The sequence below is a fragment of the Leptonotus elevatus genome, chromosome 3 (assembly GCF_054856555.1).
Source record: "Leptonotus elevatus isolate MCC_2025b chromosome 3, RoL_Lele_1.0, whole genome shotgun sequence".
Taxonomy (NCBI): domain Eukaryota; kingdom Metazoa; phylum Chordata; class Actinopteri; order Syngnathiformes; family Syngnathidae; genus Leptonotus; species Leptonotus elevatus.
The window spans coordinates 3,839,878-3,859,620 of NC_141241.1; the positions used below are offsets into that span (position 1 = coordinate 3,839,878).

Consider the following 19,743-nt stretch of genomic DNA (forward strand, 5'->3'; position numbering starts at 1 on the left):
ATTCAATTTAGTCAAAAACATATTTTTCCTAGGGTGATTATACGCGCTATAGAGGATTTGCATGTTTAATTTATTTTAATAAAAAATCTCGACTACAAATACATATTTTTACAAATAGTCTATTTGTATTTTTAAATGTTTTTCCCCCACTGGTAGAAACAATATTAATAAGTTGCTTTACGCAAAAGACAACCAAGTGCTATATTAAATAAAATACAAAAGATTTTTTCTACGTAGTAGTTTTAATTTTAAAGACAAATGTGTGCACATTATCTGATCTATTTTCCCCAACACGAGCAACTATAGCGTGTACGACAAGTGCATCATTACTTGATTGTAAGGGAAAAGTTTCTATTATTTAAAATTTATGATTAAAATAAACATGGACGAAATATATTGAGTGTCGTTAATGGAACCTTGTCGCCCTCTACAGGCAAAAATAATGACTAGGCATGCGGTTGCTAGGCAAAATCAAGCGCGCCTCCGATTGGACGTGGTAGAAAGTGCGAGCCAATCCGAGCTGCGGATGAAGCGAAGTGCCGCTGGTGAAGCGTCTAGAAACAAGGAAGCCACAAGTAGCAACCTCAAAGATTAGCATTGTCCATAGAAACTCCGCTAATAGATTGAATAAATTAACATTGAAACGATAACCATTGGTGCGTTACATTTTAGCGACGGAATGCGCGCCAGCCATCAGGGCGTTGCTTTAAATTAAAGAACTTGGACACACGCAACGTCCGCCATGTTGAAGCTGAACTTCTGGAGGGAGAAAGATAAACAATTCGTGAGTGTCCACTAATGTTCTTTTTTTTTTGGTATACTTTATTGACATGATTGCATATCTACTGGAAATGCAGTCGGTCGGAACAATGTTTGAGAGGAGACAGAAAACGGAGAGAAAGAGAACCGAACAAACGAAAAACAGGATTTAAGCAGTCAAACAAAGGGGCAATGTTACAAGTTACACAGGAGGTGGGTTTTATCTAATTGCATTGGTCATGACGAGATAGGACACATCAGGGCAGGATGTGGCAACTGGCAAGAATGGTTGGGATGGGACAGGGCAGGAGGGGACATATGAGTCACATGAATAGCGTGACATTTGTACACAGCTTCCTCGCTATAACGCGGTTTACCTTTCGCGGCCTCGCAAATTTTTTCCCCCCAGTAGTGTTCCTTTTTTTTTTTTTATCTATTAAGGTTTAAACATTGAATAAAAAAATAAAGCCATAAACGCCATCATTTTTGTGCCATCCCTTTCCCTCAACACTTTGTGCTATTGGTGTGTTGTTGTGTGTGATCTCCCACATGTATGTCTATGTGTAGAAACACATAGCCCATGGTTTGGTCCCCGCTGCCTCCATCGCCCCCAAGGCTGCGGTGCCTCGTACCCCACCCCCGCGCAGCCCCGCCCCCTCACCCGAGAGAACCAGGTACCCCGAGTCACTTCTCCTCTTCTTCCTACACTTCCTCTTATTGTTTCTCCTCTGTCTGCTTTCCCTCCATCCTATTGTTCATACAGTACTTTACAGGCGTTGGATGTAATGACGTCAGTGCAAACATCTGGTGTGATGTATTACATGTCAGGGCGGGGGAAGTGAGTGTCGGTCATTTTACGGCCTGTTCTATCACTATGGAATGCAGACAGCTTCCTGGCAATGATACTAACTTTGAAGGCAGAAATTTAGAAGCAGTTCATACAGAACAGGAACATGAGTGAGGGGTGGAAAAGTTGTATAATATACTTAAAACCCTTTTACAGTGGTTGAGTGGTGATTTATTTACAACCAGTAGCCTACCAGGTATCTATTTATTAATTGTATTTTTTTGTAGACATAAATTATGCAATGTCTATGTTTACTTATTAAAAAAATTAATTAGTAGAACATGGTCAATACTGTAGTGGAATATATTTTATATTATAAAAAACAACAACAACATGTGTATGATTGTATATTTTATTTTGTTATGGTCTCTGTCAGCAACGGAAGGGTCTGAAATTTCTGTTGTTTCCTTTCTTATCCTTTTACGTTTTGTTTCATACTGCAAATGTCAATGTGTTGGTTTGTAATGTATCAGTTTCTTGTTTCTTTTCTGAAATGTTATTTGGTTTCTTATTCTTTTTTTAAATTTTATCTTGCAGATATCAAAATTGTCCATCTTTTTTTTTCTTTTCAGAAACATCTAATAATTTCCTCCTTATCCTTTTTTAAAAATGTTTTTGTATTTTGTTTTATTTTATTTTAATCTGAAGATGTTCCGTCATTTAGTTTGTTTTGCTTGTGCGCAGATCGGCCTTAGCGGCTGCCATTTTGTCTTCATCGCTGACTGGACAGACATGGGCGCTGCCGCCAGCCCGTCCCCGCTCTTTCTTTGAGAGTGACCAATCGGAGTCCTTGCTTTCTGAGCGCAACATCAGCACCCCGCTCTCCACGCGGTGACTCACATGCTCCACCCATAGCTATTCATGCTATAAAGAGCGTTTGTAATGCTTTTCCCTACTCTAACTTGCATTGTCCATCCTCCTCAGTGATCGATGGTCAGAAGGCTTTGTCGCTCGTCCACGTCTGTCCTCCCCTGACCACTCTGAGGAGGAGCTGCAGCATCAGGCAGGTGAGGAGGAGGAGGAAGAGGAAGACGAAGGAGGAGGCGAGGAGGAGGAGGAGGAGGAGGAGGAGGAGGAACATGTCTACCATACTCTGGACAGACAGAAAAAGTGTTCAGATGCAGAAGCAGCAGTCTACTCTTTGCCATTGAAGAACTTGGTGAGGATCAACACAATTGACAAGTCAATTTACTGAATACAGATCGAATCCTTGGTATTAAATATAACATACATATTAGACATGACAGAAAAGCTCAGGAACAACAAGTTGGACAGACCCACTAAGAAAATAATGCCAAACACAAAACTAAGGATCAGGAGGCAAGTTTACTAATGCATTAATTTAACCCCATATCTCTTGAAATATTACAAAAGAAAACCTCAGAAGCAGGAAGTACCAGAAAAGAAAAAAAACATTAAAAAAGAAAAAAAACTCAACATATTGTGGTTCTTCAACATTGACATTTGTAGCACTTAGGAATGAAGTGAAACCAGACTTAGACACTGAGTGGTGCTGTTTTACATAGTATGACTCCAAAGGGATTCTGTACAAGTGCTGTATCAAAATAAATTTCAATTTGAAGTGACTAGTGGTAATATTATTGTAACAAAATGTTTCTCCTTGTCTTTCAGACATTTGGACCCCAATCAAGCCCAATGTTGGCCAGCAGAGAATCTTCTCCAGGTAGTAGTCACCTGTCACATAAGATCTCCAGTTAGATGATGTTTGTCATTCAAGATACATCCTGAAGGAAACATGCAAACTCACAACCAAACTATCATTGTGTGGGCCGCAAATGACCCCCTCGGACGCCAGTTTGAGTCCCTCACTGTTTGACAATACAGTAGCATGATTTTCATTAATAGTGTGATTTTGGTCTTTTTTTTTTTTTCAGAATTCCTGAGGGAAAACGTCATTGTACTTCCTCCAGCCAGCAGCAGAAAGAAAATGACAAAGAAAAAACACTCCACAAGTCATAAGGAAGACATGCCATGTAAGCATCTACAACCTCCACTTTGTTGTTCTTCTCATAACCCAAAGCATTTAATGTAATCTATTTCCTGTGCAGCCACCAGCCAATCCAAAGAGCCAAAAGCACTGAGTCAGCCATCTCGAAAGGCCAGTGTCCTGGTTGAGGACGGGGAAGCAGTGAAGGCCCTGAAGGACAAGAATGCCATGCTGGAGGAGAAGCTGCGACACCTCGAACAGGAAGTCAGTCGTGTGCGGGCCCAGCCAGTCAGGACCTCACCTACAGGTACAAGTTTCTTTCAACCTGAAATAGCTTCATTGTCCAAAAAAGGCTCAATTATGTCATCATGTTGGTCATGTAAAAAAATCGATATATTTAAAAAAAAATCTTATGTTGAGTTTGTGACCAAAACTGTATGATTCAATACAGTTAATAACAAGGAATTAAAACTGCAGTGTTTCAATTGATCAAAAGTGGCTGGATAGTGCTTAAAAGTACGATTTGATGTAAACTATATATTATGAACATTTAAAGAGCTTAAGTCGGAAATTACAAAATGAGACAAAAATCCCCGACCTTGTGAACACAATTCCATTTGCACCAACCAGCTACGACGTTTAAATGAAAACAAGCAAGGTGGCCCCAATTGGCCAGCATAAAGCCCAAAGGGTTAATTAATCCTGTAAAGTGTTTGTTTCTTTTTCCAGGCATTCAGGCAGATCTGCGGGACGTAAGGCAGCAGGCGCAGGAGCTTGTGGATGAAAATGACGCCCTCAAACGCAGCATCCATCGCCTCAGCGTGGAGTTGAGCGCCTACCAGACCAAATACAGGCCACTCAACAAGCAGGAGGTACAAACAACAACATGCTTACTCTGCTTTATTTTTTTTATTTTTTATTTTAATTATTTTATTTTATTTTTTATTTTTTTTATTGTAAAGAGCTCAGTATTGTTCATTCGGTAATGTCATCATCATTGCTCTTTTTATTTTTATTTATTTTTATTTTTTATATATATATTCTTTATTTTTTTGTATGTGTATGTATGTGCGTGTGTGTGTGTATTTGTTAGCTCACCAAAAACCTATTAGAAAAAATCCCATACCGTTCACCTAAGCCGAACACCGCCGTCAGGAGACCCGAGGGGACCAAAGAAAACAAACAACAACATGCTTACTCTGCTGAAAGCCACAACAATCATCCATCAGTCCGCTGATTTAGGGCGAGACGCGGGCTACAATCTGGATCGTTTACTAGCCAAGCCTAGGGCACATACAGATAGACAAACTATCATTCACATTTAAATCTATGAACAATTGAGAGTCTTCAGCATATGGAGAACATGCCAACTCCACACAGGAAGAACCCAAGCTATGATTTAAAATCCCCACCTCAAACTGTGAGGCAGATGTGCTAACCCCTTCTCTTCCGCACTGCCCTGCAAAAATCAATCAAACTTAATTTTTTATAAGACTTATACATGTAATGTTAAATAGAGCATAAAGCACATGATCTTCACACAGTCTCAGTCTTCTGCAATTTATTTGACCTTTATATGCCACTATAGAGGAGTACAAGTGATGTAGGGAATAAAAGACAAAAAACAAAATATGAGTTGATCCTTCGACGCTTGCTGTGCTGCTGCTTCTCGCAGATTTGCTTGGTATTATTCAAGTTTGACTAATTTGACTTGATTTTAGTTTTCCATTACAGTAAATAATTACACGCTATTTTGCTAGTTAAGAATAAAAAAACATGATATGACATTATGACAATATGACATTTCTTAGGGAAAATTAGTTCTTTGTGTGTTGGCTGCCTGCACTTTTCATCATAGCGGCCTCATGCTGTGTCCACACACTAGGATGTCCACATTTTCAACAAAGTACAGAGCGTTGGCCGTCATTACAGGAGGTTTTTAAATCATTATTATTCTCCTTATATTTTAGCCATTTATCCCTTTCACATATCTTATAGATTAATACCATGCCAGCAAAAGTTCACCTAACTGATTAAAAAGAGTTACCTCCTTTTTGCACTTTTTAGATTCTCAATTCAATTAATGCAAACCATTCCAATTTCAAATTTGAAGCTCATTCAGGACATTTTTGGAGCAGTTTTCAAATAAGACAAAATTCCCAAATGAAGAGACATTTGAAATATTTACCTCCTCTTTCCTCCTTTTTCCGCCAATTCAAACCATTTAACTTCAAAATGTTCACCTCGGTCAAAACTTAATTTGGATTTGTGCTTTCTTAACTCAGGTTGCTATCTTGCCATGTGTTAGACTAGCAATCGCATGTTAGCATTCTAGCAATTCTTATTGTAATAGTAATAAAATAAGTAACTTATTTTTTATTTCCAATATTCCCACATGATTCAGTATTTCTTCCATTTTAATTCATTCCACAGCATTTCATCTTAGCGTGAGATCTTCAACATTCACACGCAATTTCGACAGAAACTTCAGTCTCTTTTTAACTGTGTTGTTTTGATGTGTGTTGTAGAGCTCCAGATTAAGCAATCTACCAAAGACGGGTTCTCCTCCTCCTTGGCTGGTTAGTAACATATGAAAACCACCTGATGTAAGCTCAATGCAGTACTTTGTGTGGTAATTGTAAAGGTGTAAATCAGGAGATGTATCTTTAAAGATTTTATATGTGTTAGTGGTAGCATATCATTTGTAATCACATTATTTTTTTTCTTTCAAATATAAATAATAATTATAATATAAATTTGTAAATAATCCATTTACCGGTACTATATGTAAATATAATGATATCAATGTAGTCTAGTTGATTCCGATCTTAAATGTTGATCATTGTCGGCTTTACCCTGCTTTTCTTACCAAAAGTCATCTCAGGTTAAGATTCTTAATTGAGTTTTTTTTTTTCCCGTGAATCCTTATTTATCTTTATGTGCTCTGTAATTGGCCAGTCCGGGTGTGCCCTGTTGACATCACGCCTCTTGTGCTTGGTTGGTGTAGGTCGACATGAAGTATTTGTCTCCTCTGATGTTGGCCTACGACGACATGTTAAATGATAAAGACGCTCTTCTGCGCACTGCTGAAGTAAGACACATGTGAACACCACGGCAAAAACAATTGCTTTTATCACGGATGACAGCAGAATGTGATTGACTGCCGCAGGAGGAGGTGAAAAAGCTTTGGGTGCATGTGGAGCAGGTGGTGAAAGAAAATGAGATGTTTCACCGTCAAATGGCCAAGAAGACTGAAGGCCTCAGCCAGGAAGAATGGTGAATACAAGGCACAACTTCATGCATTTCACTTTTTTCATGACATTGTTTTATAATAGATTAGAAAATATCCAGTGACTTGACACATTTCTTATGAAATGTCATGGAAGAAGATCTGATGATGAGGAGAACGAAGGATGATGAAAAAAATGAGGTGGCATATGAAAGGTTGAGAGAAGTGTTATGATTATTATATTATGTGACCACATTTTAGATATGATATGAGAGTAGGATTTGAAATGGTAAATAAGATCAGAGTGTTTCAGTCAGTTGTGTGTGTGAGAGGTAATCATCTGTCCCTGACGGTCCCTCGCGTATGTGTGTGTGCAGCCATCAATTGCAGCAGCAGGCCATTCTGGTGCTGCAGGAGAATCAGCTGCTGATTGAGCAGCTGGAGGCTCTGAATGCGAAGAACGAGGCAGAGCACAGCAAACGCTTGTCTGAGGGTACATACAATATGTCTATCCATCCATTATCCATCCGCCATCCGTAATTCACCTGTTATCCATTCATCCATGCGTTCATTTATCCATTGTCCATCTATCTATCATCTAATCATCAATCCATCTAAATCCATCAGTAGTCATCCTTCCAGCCATACATACTTACATCATCATGGATCCATCCATGATCCAGCCATCTTGAATCCATCATCTAGTATATATTCATCCTACCACCTACCCATCCAGCCATACATCAGTCTCGCATCATCATCATCATCAATCCATCCATCATCCATCTATCTATCCTTCCATCCATCAATATCCCCATTCTTCCCACGTGCAGCGTCCCGAGCGTCCAAGAAACTGATGCTGCTTGAGGCAGAAAACCAGCATTTGCAGGAGGAAGTGGACAAGAGTAGGAGAGAGGCGCACCAAAGCCAAAGGGAGGTGCTCACTCTAAAGACCCGCCTCGAGGACGCCGTGACCTGGGAGGAGCACTGCAGCATCGCCGGGAAGCTAAGGCGGTACAAAGTTGTATTACCTCCGCCGGGGCGGGTTATGATGTCATCACCTTCACTGTCATACAGTGTATCCGGAAAGGAATCACAACTCTTCACGTTTCCCCATTTCGTGATGTTACAGCCTTATTTCAGAATTGAATAAATTAATTTCCCCTTCAAAATTCAACACCACAGCACTCTATCATAACAACATGAAATTAACTTTTTTTTTAAAAATCAAATGTACTTATAAAAAAAAAAAATCACATCAATAAGTGTTCACAGCCTTTGCTGTGACATTGTAAGTCAGGGATAGGGAACCCTGGTCCTCGAGAGCCACTGTCCTGCCTGTTTTCCATGTGTCGCTCCTCAAACACAGCTGTTTCAACTGATCAGCTAATCAGCAAGCTCTGCAGAAGCCTGATAACAATCGTGTTCATCAATCAGGTGTGTTGATAGAGGGAGACATGGAAAACAGGCAGGACAGCGGCTCTTGAGGACCAGGGTTCCCTACCACTGCTCTGAGTTGACCACAGGTGTGTCCTGTTTTCAACAGCTTAATTTCAGTCAACCTGTGTTAAATTCAATTGATTGGACTTGGAAAGGCAGATTCTTGCCTATATAAGGTCGTTGTTAACATCTTTGACAAAGGAATTGACATTTGGCCTCCAAGACAAGAATGTGAAAGAGTACCAAAAAAATGATGCTGCTCTAAGGTGAGCATTTTCCAGATGCACTGTAAAAGTGTAGTGCATAATAAGTGGACCCACATTACATAGATTTTTTATTAAATGTACATACTGTAAGTGTATTGCTTTAACAGCATATTAGGAGTGGGACGCTTTCCCATGCAGTAAGTTCCATTTCCTGGTTCTTATCACACTTGCAGGCAACTAGAGCAGGAGCAGAGCAGGAACAGAAGTGAGGTGGAGGAGGCGCATGTGCGCCGCCATCAAAATCAAAGTTTGCTAGCGGACAAAGCCGAACTGATTGTGGCTGTGGAGAGGGCGCAGGCGGAGCTGAGGAGCAGCAGACAAGCCAACAGGTGAACATGAGCGCAATTTAGTATTCAGCAGGATATCCATATCCATACATCTAGCCATCTTCTTTATATGATCCATGCAGCCATCTAGCTAACATCCATCCATCATCCGTCAGTGCATCCATTTATCCAACCTTTGTCCATCATAGATCAATCATCATTCATCTAGCCACAATTGTCCGTTCCTTTGTACGCCCACGAATTGCAGGAGGACGGAGAGGCGTCTAAGTGCACTGAAGCAGCAGAAGGACGAGTGTGTGCTGCAGGAGGGCGAGACACGCACTTACCTGGAAGCCCTTGTGTCCGTGGCGGATCGCATCTCACAGGAGCGTGACCAACTTGTACAAATGGTACGAGATGACTATGCACGACACGTGCGATGCAAACGGTATGCACTCAGTTTGTGGAGCCGAAAACCAATCGGGAAAAAAATGCACTGGTAAAGAAAACACAAAATGGTTGATGAGCTAGCAATACGCACCATCCAAAAAAATGACGGCCTAGGCTCTTGTCTCTGACCAGTCGCCTGCATGTCATGATGGTAGATGGCCAACTTATTACTCACTTTCAAGTTAGATTTTAAGATTTTAAGGTCCCATACTGGCAACCAAATACAGTAAGTGACAGAAAAAAGTGTGAACAGCCTTGTTGCCTGACCTGATGCAAGACCTAAACACATCATGTTTAGGTCAGTTCCCTGGGTGTATATTTAGTTTTTTTCTTTGACTTTTTTTTTGTGTAGTAGTGGCGGCCTCAATTTTTGAACACCAAAATAAGTGTTGCAAAAAACATCATCTTATTTTCATTATTGGGTGTTGTGAGCCGAAAAAATGACTGAAAATCAAAGTGAAGAGCAGCTACTATGTTTTACAGGACTCAGCAGAAAGAAAGTTGGAAAACGTGTGGCCACGGTGGATAGAAGCAGTGTAGCCTCAGAATTGGAACAAAGGTAGGGTTAATCAGCAGATGAGGTACAGCGAGTTCAAGAACACGTGCAGGCAGACTTTATATCATGTTAAAATGTAGCTACCTTAAGGATTTTATGACAGCGGCTGTGTGGAGGGTGAGTTAATGTGTTACATTAATCCACGAGGATGTCTCTCTACCATCTCTTAAGAGGATTCTGCATACTCGGGACAATGATTCCCACCTTTGCCCACTCTTAACGCAATTGCTTTGGTTTTCAAGGACACTCCACAACAGCGCGATTATATTGCTAAGAAGCTTGGAGGCAAGATGAGAGACTTGCTTGAGACAATTGACTACTGGCCCAGACAGGCTTCAAATGTAGATTTACATGAATTGTTATACCAAAGAAAGGTGGCAAAGCCCCATGAACATCTTGATGAGCAACAAACCCTTCTTCATCGTTATGACCTACTGCATTTCCTGTAGATATGCAAGCAGATTAGCTCAGGACAATATTTATGGATACGTCCCAATAATCTGGGCTTTTGCTTACTTTGATTGTGCAGGATGAGAAAATGAATTCAGCCTAATTGTCAGTGCTAGCCAACATGTAAACAACTCACGTTTCATACACAAATTTGGTCTGAAAATGTTTTCATTTGAGAATCACAACAACATACACTTTACTGCGCATAGCATTGTGGAGTCCCTGCTTTTGGGGACAAAACACTGGACTGTATTGTGTGCATGACCATGACACTTTTAAATGTCAACACATTCAGACTTTTAAAAAGCAGCAGAAGGTCAGACTGACACGCGCCGGCCCAGATGGAGCATAACAGGAGCCAATTTGTGTGTGTGCGCGCTGGCGCTAAAAGTGTGTTGTTGCTTGTTATCCGAGTTGTGCACACCGACGGCTTTGGGCCATTAGAGGCACAATTTTCGTAACATATGTCTTATCTTCAAAGTGCAAGTAGACAGCTTTAGTTTTACAGAAATTTACTGTACAGTGGTTTGTGGTTTACATTTGACATTTTTTTGCAGGAGTAAGAGACCGAGCATTTGGAACAGTCTTGTTTTGTGCTGGCATTTTGCAGGTGTGTGTAGAGAGAACATGTTATTAGGCTACTGTATGTTTTAATACAGTACAATAACATTAAGTGCAATTTTTCTTATGAAACAATTTTTTTTCTTTAAATTGAAAAAAAAAACACCAAAAGTGTAAGGACGCTGATGGGTATGTTGTTGCTTTGTAAGTTGTTACCCGAAAAAAATAGCAAGTACTACTTTCCTCTTACCAATGATAATGTGTTTTTTTTTACTCACTCATACTGTGCATATATTGCAAACATCTTTTGGCTTAGGACGTTACAGAAAAATTACAAAAATATGCGAATGGGCATGATTAGGTGCGGTCTTCAGCAGGTTCGTTAGGTTCCACAAGTAGTTGAGTTCACAAATGGTGATTCTAGACCCAGCGGCTGTCATTATCTCCTTCAAGCTTCTGTTGTTCCTCTCACAGTCCTGTCACGCCTCATTTCCCTCCTCAGGCCTCCCTACTCCAGCAGGAAAAAGAGGGATTTATCGGCAGCATCCTGAGCGGCACCGTCCGATTCGGGAAGCTACAGGAGCGCGTCAAGGTGAGTTGCTTGAACGCTATGGCCTGCAGACCAAGCTTTTACATTAGCAAGAATCTTTTCATATGTAGTATAAGAAATTTATATATTCATTTCTCTCATTAAATCATTTGTTAGTTGATTTATTTAGTGAAGTAAATAACATATTATTAATAAAAGAATCATTTGACATGCATTTAATTTGTGTATATATTTTATTAAATGAATTGTCAATTAGAATGTATTGATTTTTAATTTGTATTGATACCATTAGGTAATTGGTTAGTTGGTTTATTATAAATAAGCGAATAAGAATAAACAGTTTGCCACACACTTAAAAAAAAACATTAATAAGTAGTTAATTCAAATGGAATTAATTACAATTATTATAACTTAAACTATTCATGTATAACTCAATATTTTACATATTCTACCTACACATTTTCAATTTTTTAACCTCATCTTTATAACCTAGACCATATTTTGTCCATTTAAAAAAAATCGAATGTGATCATTGAGCACAAAAATTTGCTCATTCCTGCTCTGTTGCACCTCCACAAACAATAAAAAGGTAGCGCAAACATATTATTTTCATATTGATACATGTCATAGCCCCGTCTTTTGTTGTCGTTCACCACACGATTGACGCCGGCTGTCACCGAACAGCCATCTCTCGACAGGGTTCATTACGCCTCCGAGGTCCTCGTTGATTGTGCGGAGGCCAGATGAGCACAATCAGCGCAGGGAAAGGAAACATGAGCTGTTTATTATACAGGCTACTGACTCCAATTAAGCATCATTAGCATCCGCTTGCCAGTCATTACCGCGCTCGCACACCACGACTTTGCATTGAGGACCGCAATTTAGTTTATGTTCATCTCCCAATAAGTGTTACTTACATGAGGCCTATCATGCATTCAACAATTGAACTAGAGAGCATATTAGTGGAATATGTGGTTTAGAAAGCTGAGATTGGTTAGAAAGCAAAGCAATCAACGGCGCCTCACAAGACTTTTTCAAGAAAATCTAAGTGCCACTTAGTCACACAGACGTCATTATCGCCAGAGCCAAGACAGTGGTCAGTCTCTTGAAGTAGTAATGTGCTCTGGGACACATTAATCAAAATGACAAAATGTCAGAAACACTTGCAAGGCAAGTACAGAGTCCTAAGTTTGTTGTCAAAATGGTGGAACCTTTGTGCCGAAAATTCAAAGTTAGTCAGCTAATGAATTGTTCCGTTGGTTGTTAGTCAGTAAGTTGGCTGTTGTGTCTTATTTGTCAATGAATTGGTTCTTTGGTTAACTAATTTGAAAAAAATCTTCATCTTTTTTTTTATTTTTATTTTTTTTTAGAAAAACTATATATTTTGACACCTGTTTACAAATGTTGCCATGCTCCAAAATACACTCGACAAATAACAAACATTGCAACATGAAGCAATGATTCAATGACATGTATAGAAAAAAAATCCCCTATTTATTTAGTCACCAAGCTGTAGTTATTAGCAGGTCCACATAAACACGAGAAAATCAAATGAGTTAAAAAAAACAACAACAACAACTTGAAATTAACTTACAGGAGTGCTTTTACCACCACTGTGATTTTCCTAAAAAAGCAGCATCTTACTAAGGAATGTCACAACCATTCACTAAATCACAGGCCAGGGTCCTTGGTCATCCACACTGTCCCAGAAATGAATTTACATTTTCATTGTATATGCGTTTAACTATTGTCTGGAAATACACCTGTGGTTTATTAAGATGGACCTCTAAGACCTGCCTATAAATGCACAAACGCTAGTGATCAGTGGTATTTATGTCCATATTACCACTGCCAGTTTCGATTGGCTGGCATTCATCCTCTGGAGGAACAGTCGCACATTCCCTGGCACAAGCACTGGCAGAAGCCGTAGACCAGACACACCGTCAAGCTTGACGGCACCAAACTGACGCACACGATGCCAAGCGTCACCCTCTGGATCACCAACAAGTAAATCCCAAGAGGAAGGGAGCCAAAGTACAAGAAGCCCAGCAGCCACACCAGGATGCGTGGGACATGATTGCAGATCTTGGTCAGAGAGTCTTGGTCCGCCTGCCCATTGGAACCCGCTGACAGCGATTCCACGTTGTGCTCGGCGTCGGAGCTGCTGTTGCGACTCGGGAAACGCTGCGGCTCCCTCTGCACGTCCATGATGGTGATGAAGAGGCAGTTGGACGAGTCGTGGGATGGGCTGGAGGAGAAGAAACTCTTGGGGGAGAGGACCACCTCCTGGTTGCGGTCCAAGCTCCAGGATTTGTCACGTAGCGTTAGGCGGGACATGATGTTGGCGTCGTCAGGCAGGGACGATAGATCGTACTCGCCGATCTGCGTTTGGTGGCGACAAAACGGGCAACAAATGCAGCCCATGCCGTCAGCAATGTAGAGGATCTTGACCAGGCAGCGGGCGCACACCCGATGGAGGCAGTCCAGGAGTTTGGGTCGGCGGCTGTGTGCATTGTAGCGCTGGTAGCAGATTTTACATTCTAATTCCTCAAACGAAGGGCGCTCCTTTTCCTCCAATTCAGCCTGTGGGCAGCTCATCTTCCAGCCGCGCTCTGAAGCAGACAAACTGAGGATCAATGATAACAACTTATGTAGGGTTAGGGTCAGAGTTACTGCTTAGGTGTTAGGGTTATGTTTCAAGTCGTCAGTGTTATTGTTATGATTAAAGTTATTGATAAGGATTGGGCTAACCATTTTCACATCAAGGCATCTTTCGATGGACCAGCATAGAAACATAGATTATTTTTAAAGGGCTAGAGTTCAAGTTTGGAGGTTACAGTTATGGTTAGATTTAGCATTAGGAGGCCTACCTAAATACCAAGCCTGAGTCCTTTTGTTTGTGTCTTTCAAAAACTTTGAGACAAATGTTTGCGTTTTGATGGTTTTTTCACAACTTTTTCTAAGTTTTCGTCTGGAATAAGTCTTCTGTTTATGGGTCTGTATCATATTACGAAGAATTTTCCTCTCGCCAAGCCAAGTACTTATAGCCTACAATGTATTCACATAAAAACCATCATGTCATTTCATAATTCTATCACCCTAGTTGAATTAATTGACACTTTGGCATTCATTGCCTTTGCTACTTACCAAAGGAGCTTTTAAAAACCATAAGACTCCCAAGACATAATCTTATAGGTCCACTTTTCTTCCATCATCCAAAACCATGTGGACTCTTCAGCCCTTGCTCACTTCACTTACCAACCCAGACCACAGTTATCATTGTAACCTGCATCGATCCAAGCAAACTTGACCTGACCTGTAATGGGTTTTCCAGCACCACCTTATCTCCAATGGATCAATAGTCACGTCTTACTGCAAATACTTGCATGATTCCGCTCGTATGACTGTCATTTGCTATGCTCTTGAAAGTCATTACATATATATCACTGACGAGAAGAGTCACCGTGGAAGACAATGAAAACACTTAGCAAGTAACCACAGTGTTGGCTGTAAGAATCCTTTAGCATCCTGATTATTGCATGCGTGTGCGCCATTGTCTGGTTTCTCTCCAGAGTCTGCTGGTCTATGGAGGTTATTATAGTGAACGAAATAACTAAAACTAGAAATAGAAATAAAATAAAAATGCTTTGAAGGTGCATTGTGGAGTTTGTTACTTTTTTTTTTTTTTTTACTCGTGAGTGCCACCTCTGGCCTAATGCGTAACTGCAGCCTTTGTGTCAAGTGTATGCGCTCGAATAAGCTCTTTGTTTTTGTTTTGTTTTCTGTTTTCTTAGAGTCTGAGCTGGAGTTTGGTCTGTGCTTGAAGCCGGCTTCTTCTTGTTTTTGTTTTTTTAGTTTCCATCCCAGTTGTGTCATACGCTCACTAACACAGAACTTCATGTCCACGGGGACGAGCATGACGTCTTCCTCCACCACTTGCTGTCGGCACTCGGCAAAACACGACAGCTCTGTGCTGCGAACACAGTTTTTTTTCTTTTTTTTTTCTTTTTTTTCTTTCTTTCTCCCTTGTCACACAGACACACGATCAGACATTGGGGGCTTTGAATCTTCAGCCATCTCTCTAATTATGTTAAAGAGATTAAGAAACGCTGCTGTGCTTATGTAATAGATCAATGCATCACAGAGTGGAGCTGATCATATCAGCATAAATCCATTGAGCTTGTTTAACTAATTATGATCAACAGTGATAGTGACAAGTAGCTCAAGACTTCTTATTGTGCTGATATGGATTACTTTCAAAATGTTTAGACAATAATTATTATAATTCATAATGCAACGGGAACCGTAAAGTTCAAAGCCACCTAATGGAGTACGATTCGGAAATGTGTCTGGGGGAAATAATGCGGCAAAGTTTATGAAACTCCCGCGGAAAAGATTGCTCAAATATACATGTACCAAGCTTGCGGCATCATTTTCCAAAATATACACGGCTGTAATTGCCGCTGAAGGTGAATCAATGTGTAGTGTAGTGGATATGTGCATGTGGCGCATCACCAAACACAAATACAGTGGTGCATTGATATACGTGCGACCTGACTTAGTATTTCGCGATACGCAACATTTTTTTTTTCTTTCTTGAAATGTGAGCATCGTATTGCGGTAGTGAACTCAGTTCAACTAATGTCACACAATCCGTAGCAGTTTGGAAAATATTGAACAATCCTTTTTTTTTTATTAAGAAAGAAAGTTTCAGGCTATTTAATGACACTCCGAGCTGAAGTTTACTGTCATACTAAACATAAACAAATATAATTACAGCTTGTGTACCGATATTTAAAACAACAGCGTTGTTTTGCCTTTGGAAAGTCCGCTTAGCTCTATGCTAACAAACAATGCAAACAGCTGTTAACATAATACCGGTTAACATCGATAGTCGTGGTCTTGGAAGCAGCAGATATTTCAAGTCAAAACAGTGGACCAATGAATGATATTCCAGGTGCACCAAAAGGATTGAATTGGATTGCAGCATTAAATTATGATGCACAAGCTGTGTATTTCTTTACATTCTATTTCATTATCTATATGTTTTATAAAGTGTAATAATATAGTGTTATTTTCTTTATTTTAAAAAAACAGCCTATTTTGGGTGGGGGGGGGATGGGGCTTTTTGTTTTGTTTTGGGGTTGTTGTTTTTTTGGAGGTGGTAGTGTGGGAGCCGGAGTGGATTGATGGCATGTCCATTCATTTCAATGGGGAAAGATTTGAGATAAGAGTGTTTTGAATTACGAGCATAGTCATGAAATGGATTCAACTACTATTTCAAGGCACCACTGTACTGACTAATAGGCAGCTAATAAAATATTGACTTTGTTACTTAATTTCACACTTCAAATAACTGTAACTGCAGTACTGAGTGTTTTAAGTTATGAATGCAGTGTAAAATCAAATGTTATGTAACAAATACAAACAATCTCAGTAGTCATAAGATCATTGAGCAGAGTGAGCACAAAGAAACTCATATTTATGAGCTGTCATCCTGAGGAGAAAAGAAACAAAACAAAAAATTGACATTTTCTCCACTTTCATGGCAGGCAATTATCTTTTAATCTGGTGGGAAGCCGGCCTGAAGAACAGGATGGATATAAGCTCCGCTGTGAAACTCACAAGTGGTCGGCCATTTTGGTTTAAATGTGTAATTTTTTTTCTGAGATTTTGTACCAGAGCAAACTCCCCTTAGAGAATGGCCAACAAATTGTAACCAACGACACGAAAGTGACGGGAAGTTGTGACATTTCGTCTGTAGGGTCTGGGGGGGTTCACCTGTGTTTTTGCGCTCTTTCTATGACTCTTTAAGATACAAGATGGTGCTAATGCCCTGACTGTATTAACTGGTGTCTAGGGAAGTGCAGTGACACAAAAATCCATGCGTACAGTACATTTGACTGTATTTAGTGGGACCAAATAGACTCAGTTTGAGAGTAATATTTACACTTGGAAGAGAGTAAAATAAAGAATAAAAAAATAAAAGTCACTCAAGGGTTGAGGAACAAACTCACAACCTTCAGCTTGAGAGACTGACACACTACCACCTGAGCTATGCAACTCCTACTATTTGCTTATATCCAAGAGGAGACCAAAAATATTTTGGGGGGATCTTGGAGTTACGAAGATTCCAGCTGACGTGAGCGATATACTAACAGACAGCAGGAGCTACGTGGCTCAGGGAGTATGATCGTCTGTCTCCCAAGCTGAAGGTTGTTAGTTCGTCCCTCAACCCTTGAGTGACTTTTATTTTCATTCTTTATTTTACTCTCTCCAAGTGTAAATATTACTCTAAACCTGAGTCTATTTGGTCAGACTCTAAACAGAGTCAAATTTACTCTACAGAATTTACTGTGTACTTGATGGGGCCACTGCCAAAAGATTTATAATTTCACAAGACAGCACCAAAAGCAATACTTTGGTATTACACTGGGTTTTTGCCTGAGCACAAAAAATAGCAGGTAGCTAGTTTTTCAATAATTAACAGAGGATAGGTTCCTAAAAAAAAATCTGTGCCTATAGGTGAATCCCCGAGTAGCAAATTGGGAATATGCTAAATCAGCTGGAATAGGCTCCATCTCACCGCCGAGCCTGCCGTAATGAGGACAAGTTCTCTCGACAACGGATGGATGGATGGATACAATTCCAGCAGGCTGCTTGGTCCCTGACTCTCTAATTACCGCTTTAAGAAATATACAAAATACAAAATGTCTTGTTTAAAATAATCACTCCTTAAAGGCATCATCGTCGTCATCATGTCAACTTGTTTGAGACAGTTGGTCAGCATAACCTGTGTGTGCGCGCGCGTATGTGTGTGTGTGTGTGCGTGTGCCGCACATCTGTTGCTACTGTACATGTGCATATAACACCACACCACTCACCTCGCTTCAGTGCTGTTGCTGCTACGTCGTCCTCCTCCATGTGCATCCACCTGCCTCATGGCAACCCCTCTGTCTCTCTTGTTGTCTCGCTTTCTGTCTCAGGTGTACCGCAGGCTGGCGTCCAGCCGACTGGCGGCACTGGAGGAGGCGGCGGCAGGCAAGGCAGCTTCTCACCGCCGGGAGATGGTCCACCTGCAGAGGATGCTGGGAGAGAGGCAGCAGGCGGAGGAAAGGCTGCTGCAGTCCAAACGGTAGGAGGAGGAGGAGGAGGAAAGGCTACAAATGAAGAGAGGGAGGAGCGATTGATGCAGTGGAGAAAAGAGGAGACGGTTGCTGAGCGAGGAGGATGCAGGAGAGGGAGGTGGAGAGAGCGAGCTAAAGAGTGATGCATTTGACTGCTATGTGGGAGAAGCGGGAGCGGGTGGAGGAGAGAGGAAGAAAGGAGACAAGATAGTTCAAACAGTAGTAGGAGAGAGGAAGAAAGGGAGGAGAGGGATGAGAGGGAGAAGGGAATGGAAAAATATATAATAAAAAATGCATTCAATATTTCAGGGGAAAAGTCATCACAATATGATCGGAAATTATGAAAAAAAATTCATGGTTTAATTTAAATTAAAAGCAGCAAATGTCATTAAAAAGAGAAATAAATCATCATTAAATGTAATACACTTTTTTAATGTCATGGTCAATGGAAAAGGAAAGAAGAGTGAAGAGAAAAGGGATCTTAAGAAAAAAAGGGAGGCAAGGGAGAAAATGAAAAACGTGTACCTAAAAACAACATAATGAAAAGAAAAGTCTCATTTGTTATAAAATTGTAAAGTTATAATTAAAATATGTAATTTAGGGAAAGAAAGTCAATATGAGAAAAGTCAAAAATCATGTATGAAAATGTGTCATTGCTAAAAAAAGAAGAAAAAAAGTAGTTGTGAGGTGTACCTAATAATGTGACATTTTCTTATTCAGGGAGGTGGAAGAGGAGCTAGAGGTAGTGTGGCAGGCAGCCACCAGGGAGAACCAGCAAATCAAGCAGACTCTCTTTCACTCTGGGCCCACCGGCAATATCCTACAGCCGGCTTTTGCCGATGCCGTCTCCTTCGAGCATCTGTCAAGCTTCCTCAAACTGCAGGATTTTCATGAGAACACAACTCAAGACCTGGATTTCTACAGCTAGGAGATGGCATCACGCAAGCATCATTTCTATTTTTTATACATGATACAGAACAGAACCTTTGCAGGAACTCATCACTGTTCCATGTTGTGCCTGGACTTGTACACCAAATCCACGTTTGCATATTTCTTTACCATTTAGCCACCGAAAACATTTGAATAGGTCGCTAATTATATTTTTACCAAAACAATCACATCATAGTCCAGAGAATGACAAATCCAATTTAATGATCATAATAAATCGTAAACCGAGTGCAGTTATATATCACTTTTGTTACACCAAAGCGCTTTGCCAAGCCTCATATTCACACATATTCATATTCATACTCAAGCTATGAAAAGGTTTTCATTTTTCCTTTAAAATAACTTT

At 40.3% G+C, this 19,743-nt stretch overlaps 2 protein-coding genes across 9 annotated transcripts; one reads left to right on the forward strand and one right to left on the reverse strand.

The window, feature by feature from the left end:
• Window positions 1-536: 536 nt before the first annotated feature.
• cep89 (centrosomal protein 89) lies at window positions 537-19,377 on the forward strand. 7 transcript variants are annotated; one of them, XR_015094318.1, is made up of 19 exons: window positions 537-784; window positions 1,327-1,433; window positions 2,291-2,437; window positions 2,531-2,765; window positions 3,239-3,293; window positions 3,502-3,600; window positions 3,676-3,861; window positions 4,284-4,426; window positions 6,083-6,133; window positions 6,562-6,645; window positions 6,724-6,830; window positions 7,161-7,276; window positions 7,617-7,797; window positions 8,663-8,818; window positions 9,024-9,203; window positions 9,689-9,764; window positions 10,769-10,821; window positions 11,275-11,364; window positions 18,309-18,364. XR_015094318.1 is itself a non-coding variant. In XM_086070675.1 (18 exons), exons 1-18 carry the CDS (start codon window positions 743-745, stop codon window positions 19,375-19,377), a joined length of 2,298 nt encoding a protein of 765 aa, XP_085926801.1. In that variant the 5' UTR covers window positions 537-742. The 7 variants fall into 7 exon arrangements, 2 of the variants coding, with proteins under 2 accessions (XP_085926801.1, XP_085926802.1); XR_015094320.1 differs by having other exon boundaries at window positions 9,024-9,165; XR_015094322.1 differs by lacking the exon at window positions 9,689-9,764 and having other exon boundaries at window positions 9,024-9,165.
• On the reverse strand, window positions 12,690-18,550 carry LOC147176667 (E3 ubiquitin-protein ligase RNF182). Of its 2 annotated transcripts, none has more exons than XM_086070678.1 (2): window positions 18,207-18,550; window positions 12,690-13,934 (listed from the first exon to the last, which is right to left on the reverse strand). In XM_086070678.1, the coding sequence occupies exons 1-2, from the start codon at window positions 18,250-18,252 to the stop codon at window positions 13,195-13,197; spliced, it is 786 nt and encodes a 261-aa protein (XP_085926804.1). In that variant the 5' UTR covers window positions 18,253-18,550; the 3' UTR covers window positions 12,690-13,194. The 2 variants fall into 2 exon arrangements, with proteins under 2 accessions (XP_085926804.1, XP_085926805.1); XM_086070679.1 differs by having other exon boundaries at window positions 12,690-13,948.
• Window positions 19,378-19,743: the final 366 nt, after the last annotated feature.

What these genes read in the sequence shown, in the direction of transcription:
- cep89 (XM_086070675.1), top strand. Translation starts at nt 743, where the DNA reads ATGTTGAAGCTGAACTTCTGGAGGGAGAAAGATAAACAATTC. An exon ending in GGCCACTCAACAAGCAGGAG is followed by an intron (nt 4,427 to 6,082) that starts GTACAAACAACA and finishes TGTGTGTTGTAG; the next exon opens with AGCTCCAGATTAAGCAATCT. An exon ending in GTGACCAACTTGTACAAATG is followed by an intron (nt 9,166 to 11,274) that starts GTACGAGATGAC and finishes TTCCCTCCTCAG; the next exon opens with GCCTCCCTACTCCAGCAGGA.
- LOC147176667 (XM_086070679.1), bottom strand. Translation starts at nt 18,265, where the DNA reads ATGAGGCAGGTGGATGCACATGGAGGAGGACGACGTAGCAGCAACAGC. An exon ending in AGCAACAGCACTGAAGCGAG is followed by an intron (nt 13,949 to 18,206) that starts GTGAGTGGTGTG and finishes ATTGATCCTCAG; the next exon opens with TTTGTCTGCTTCAGAGCGCG.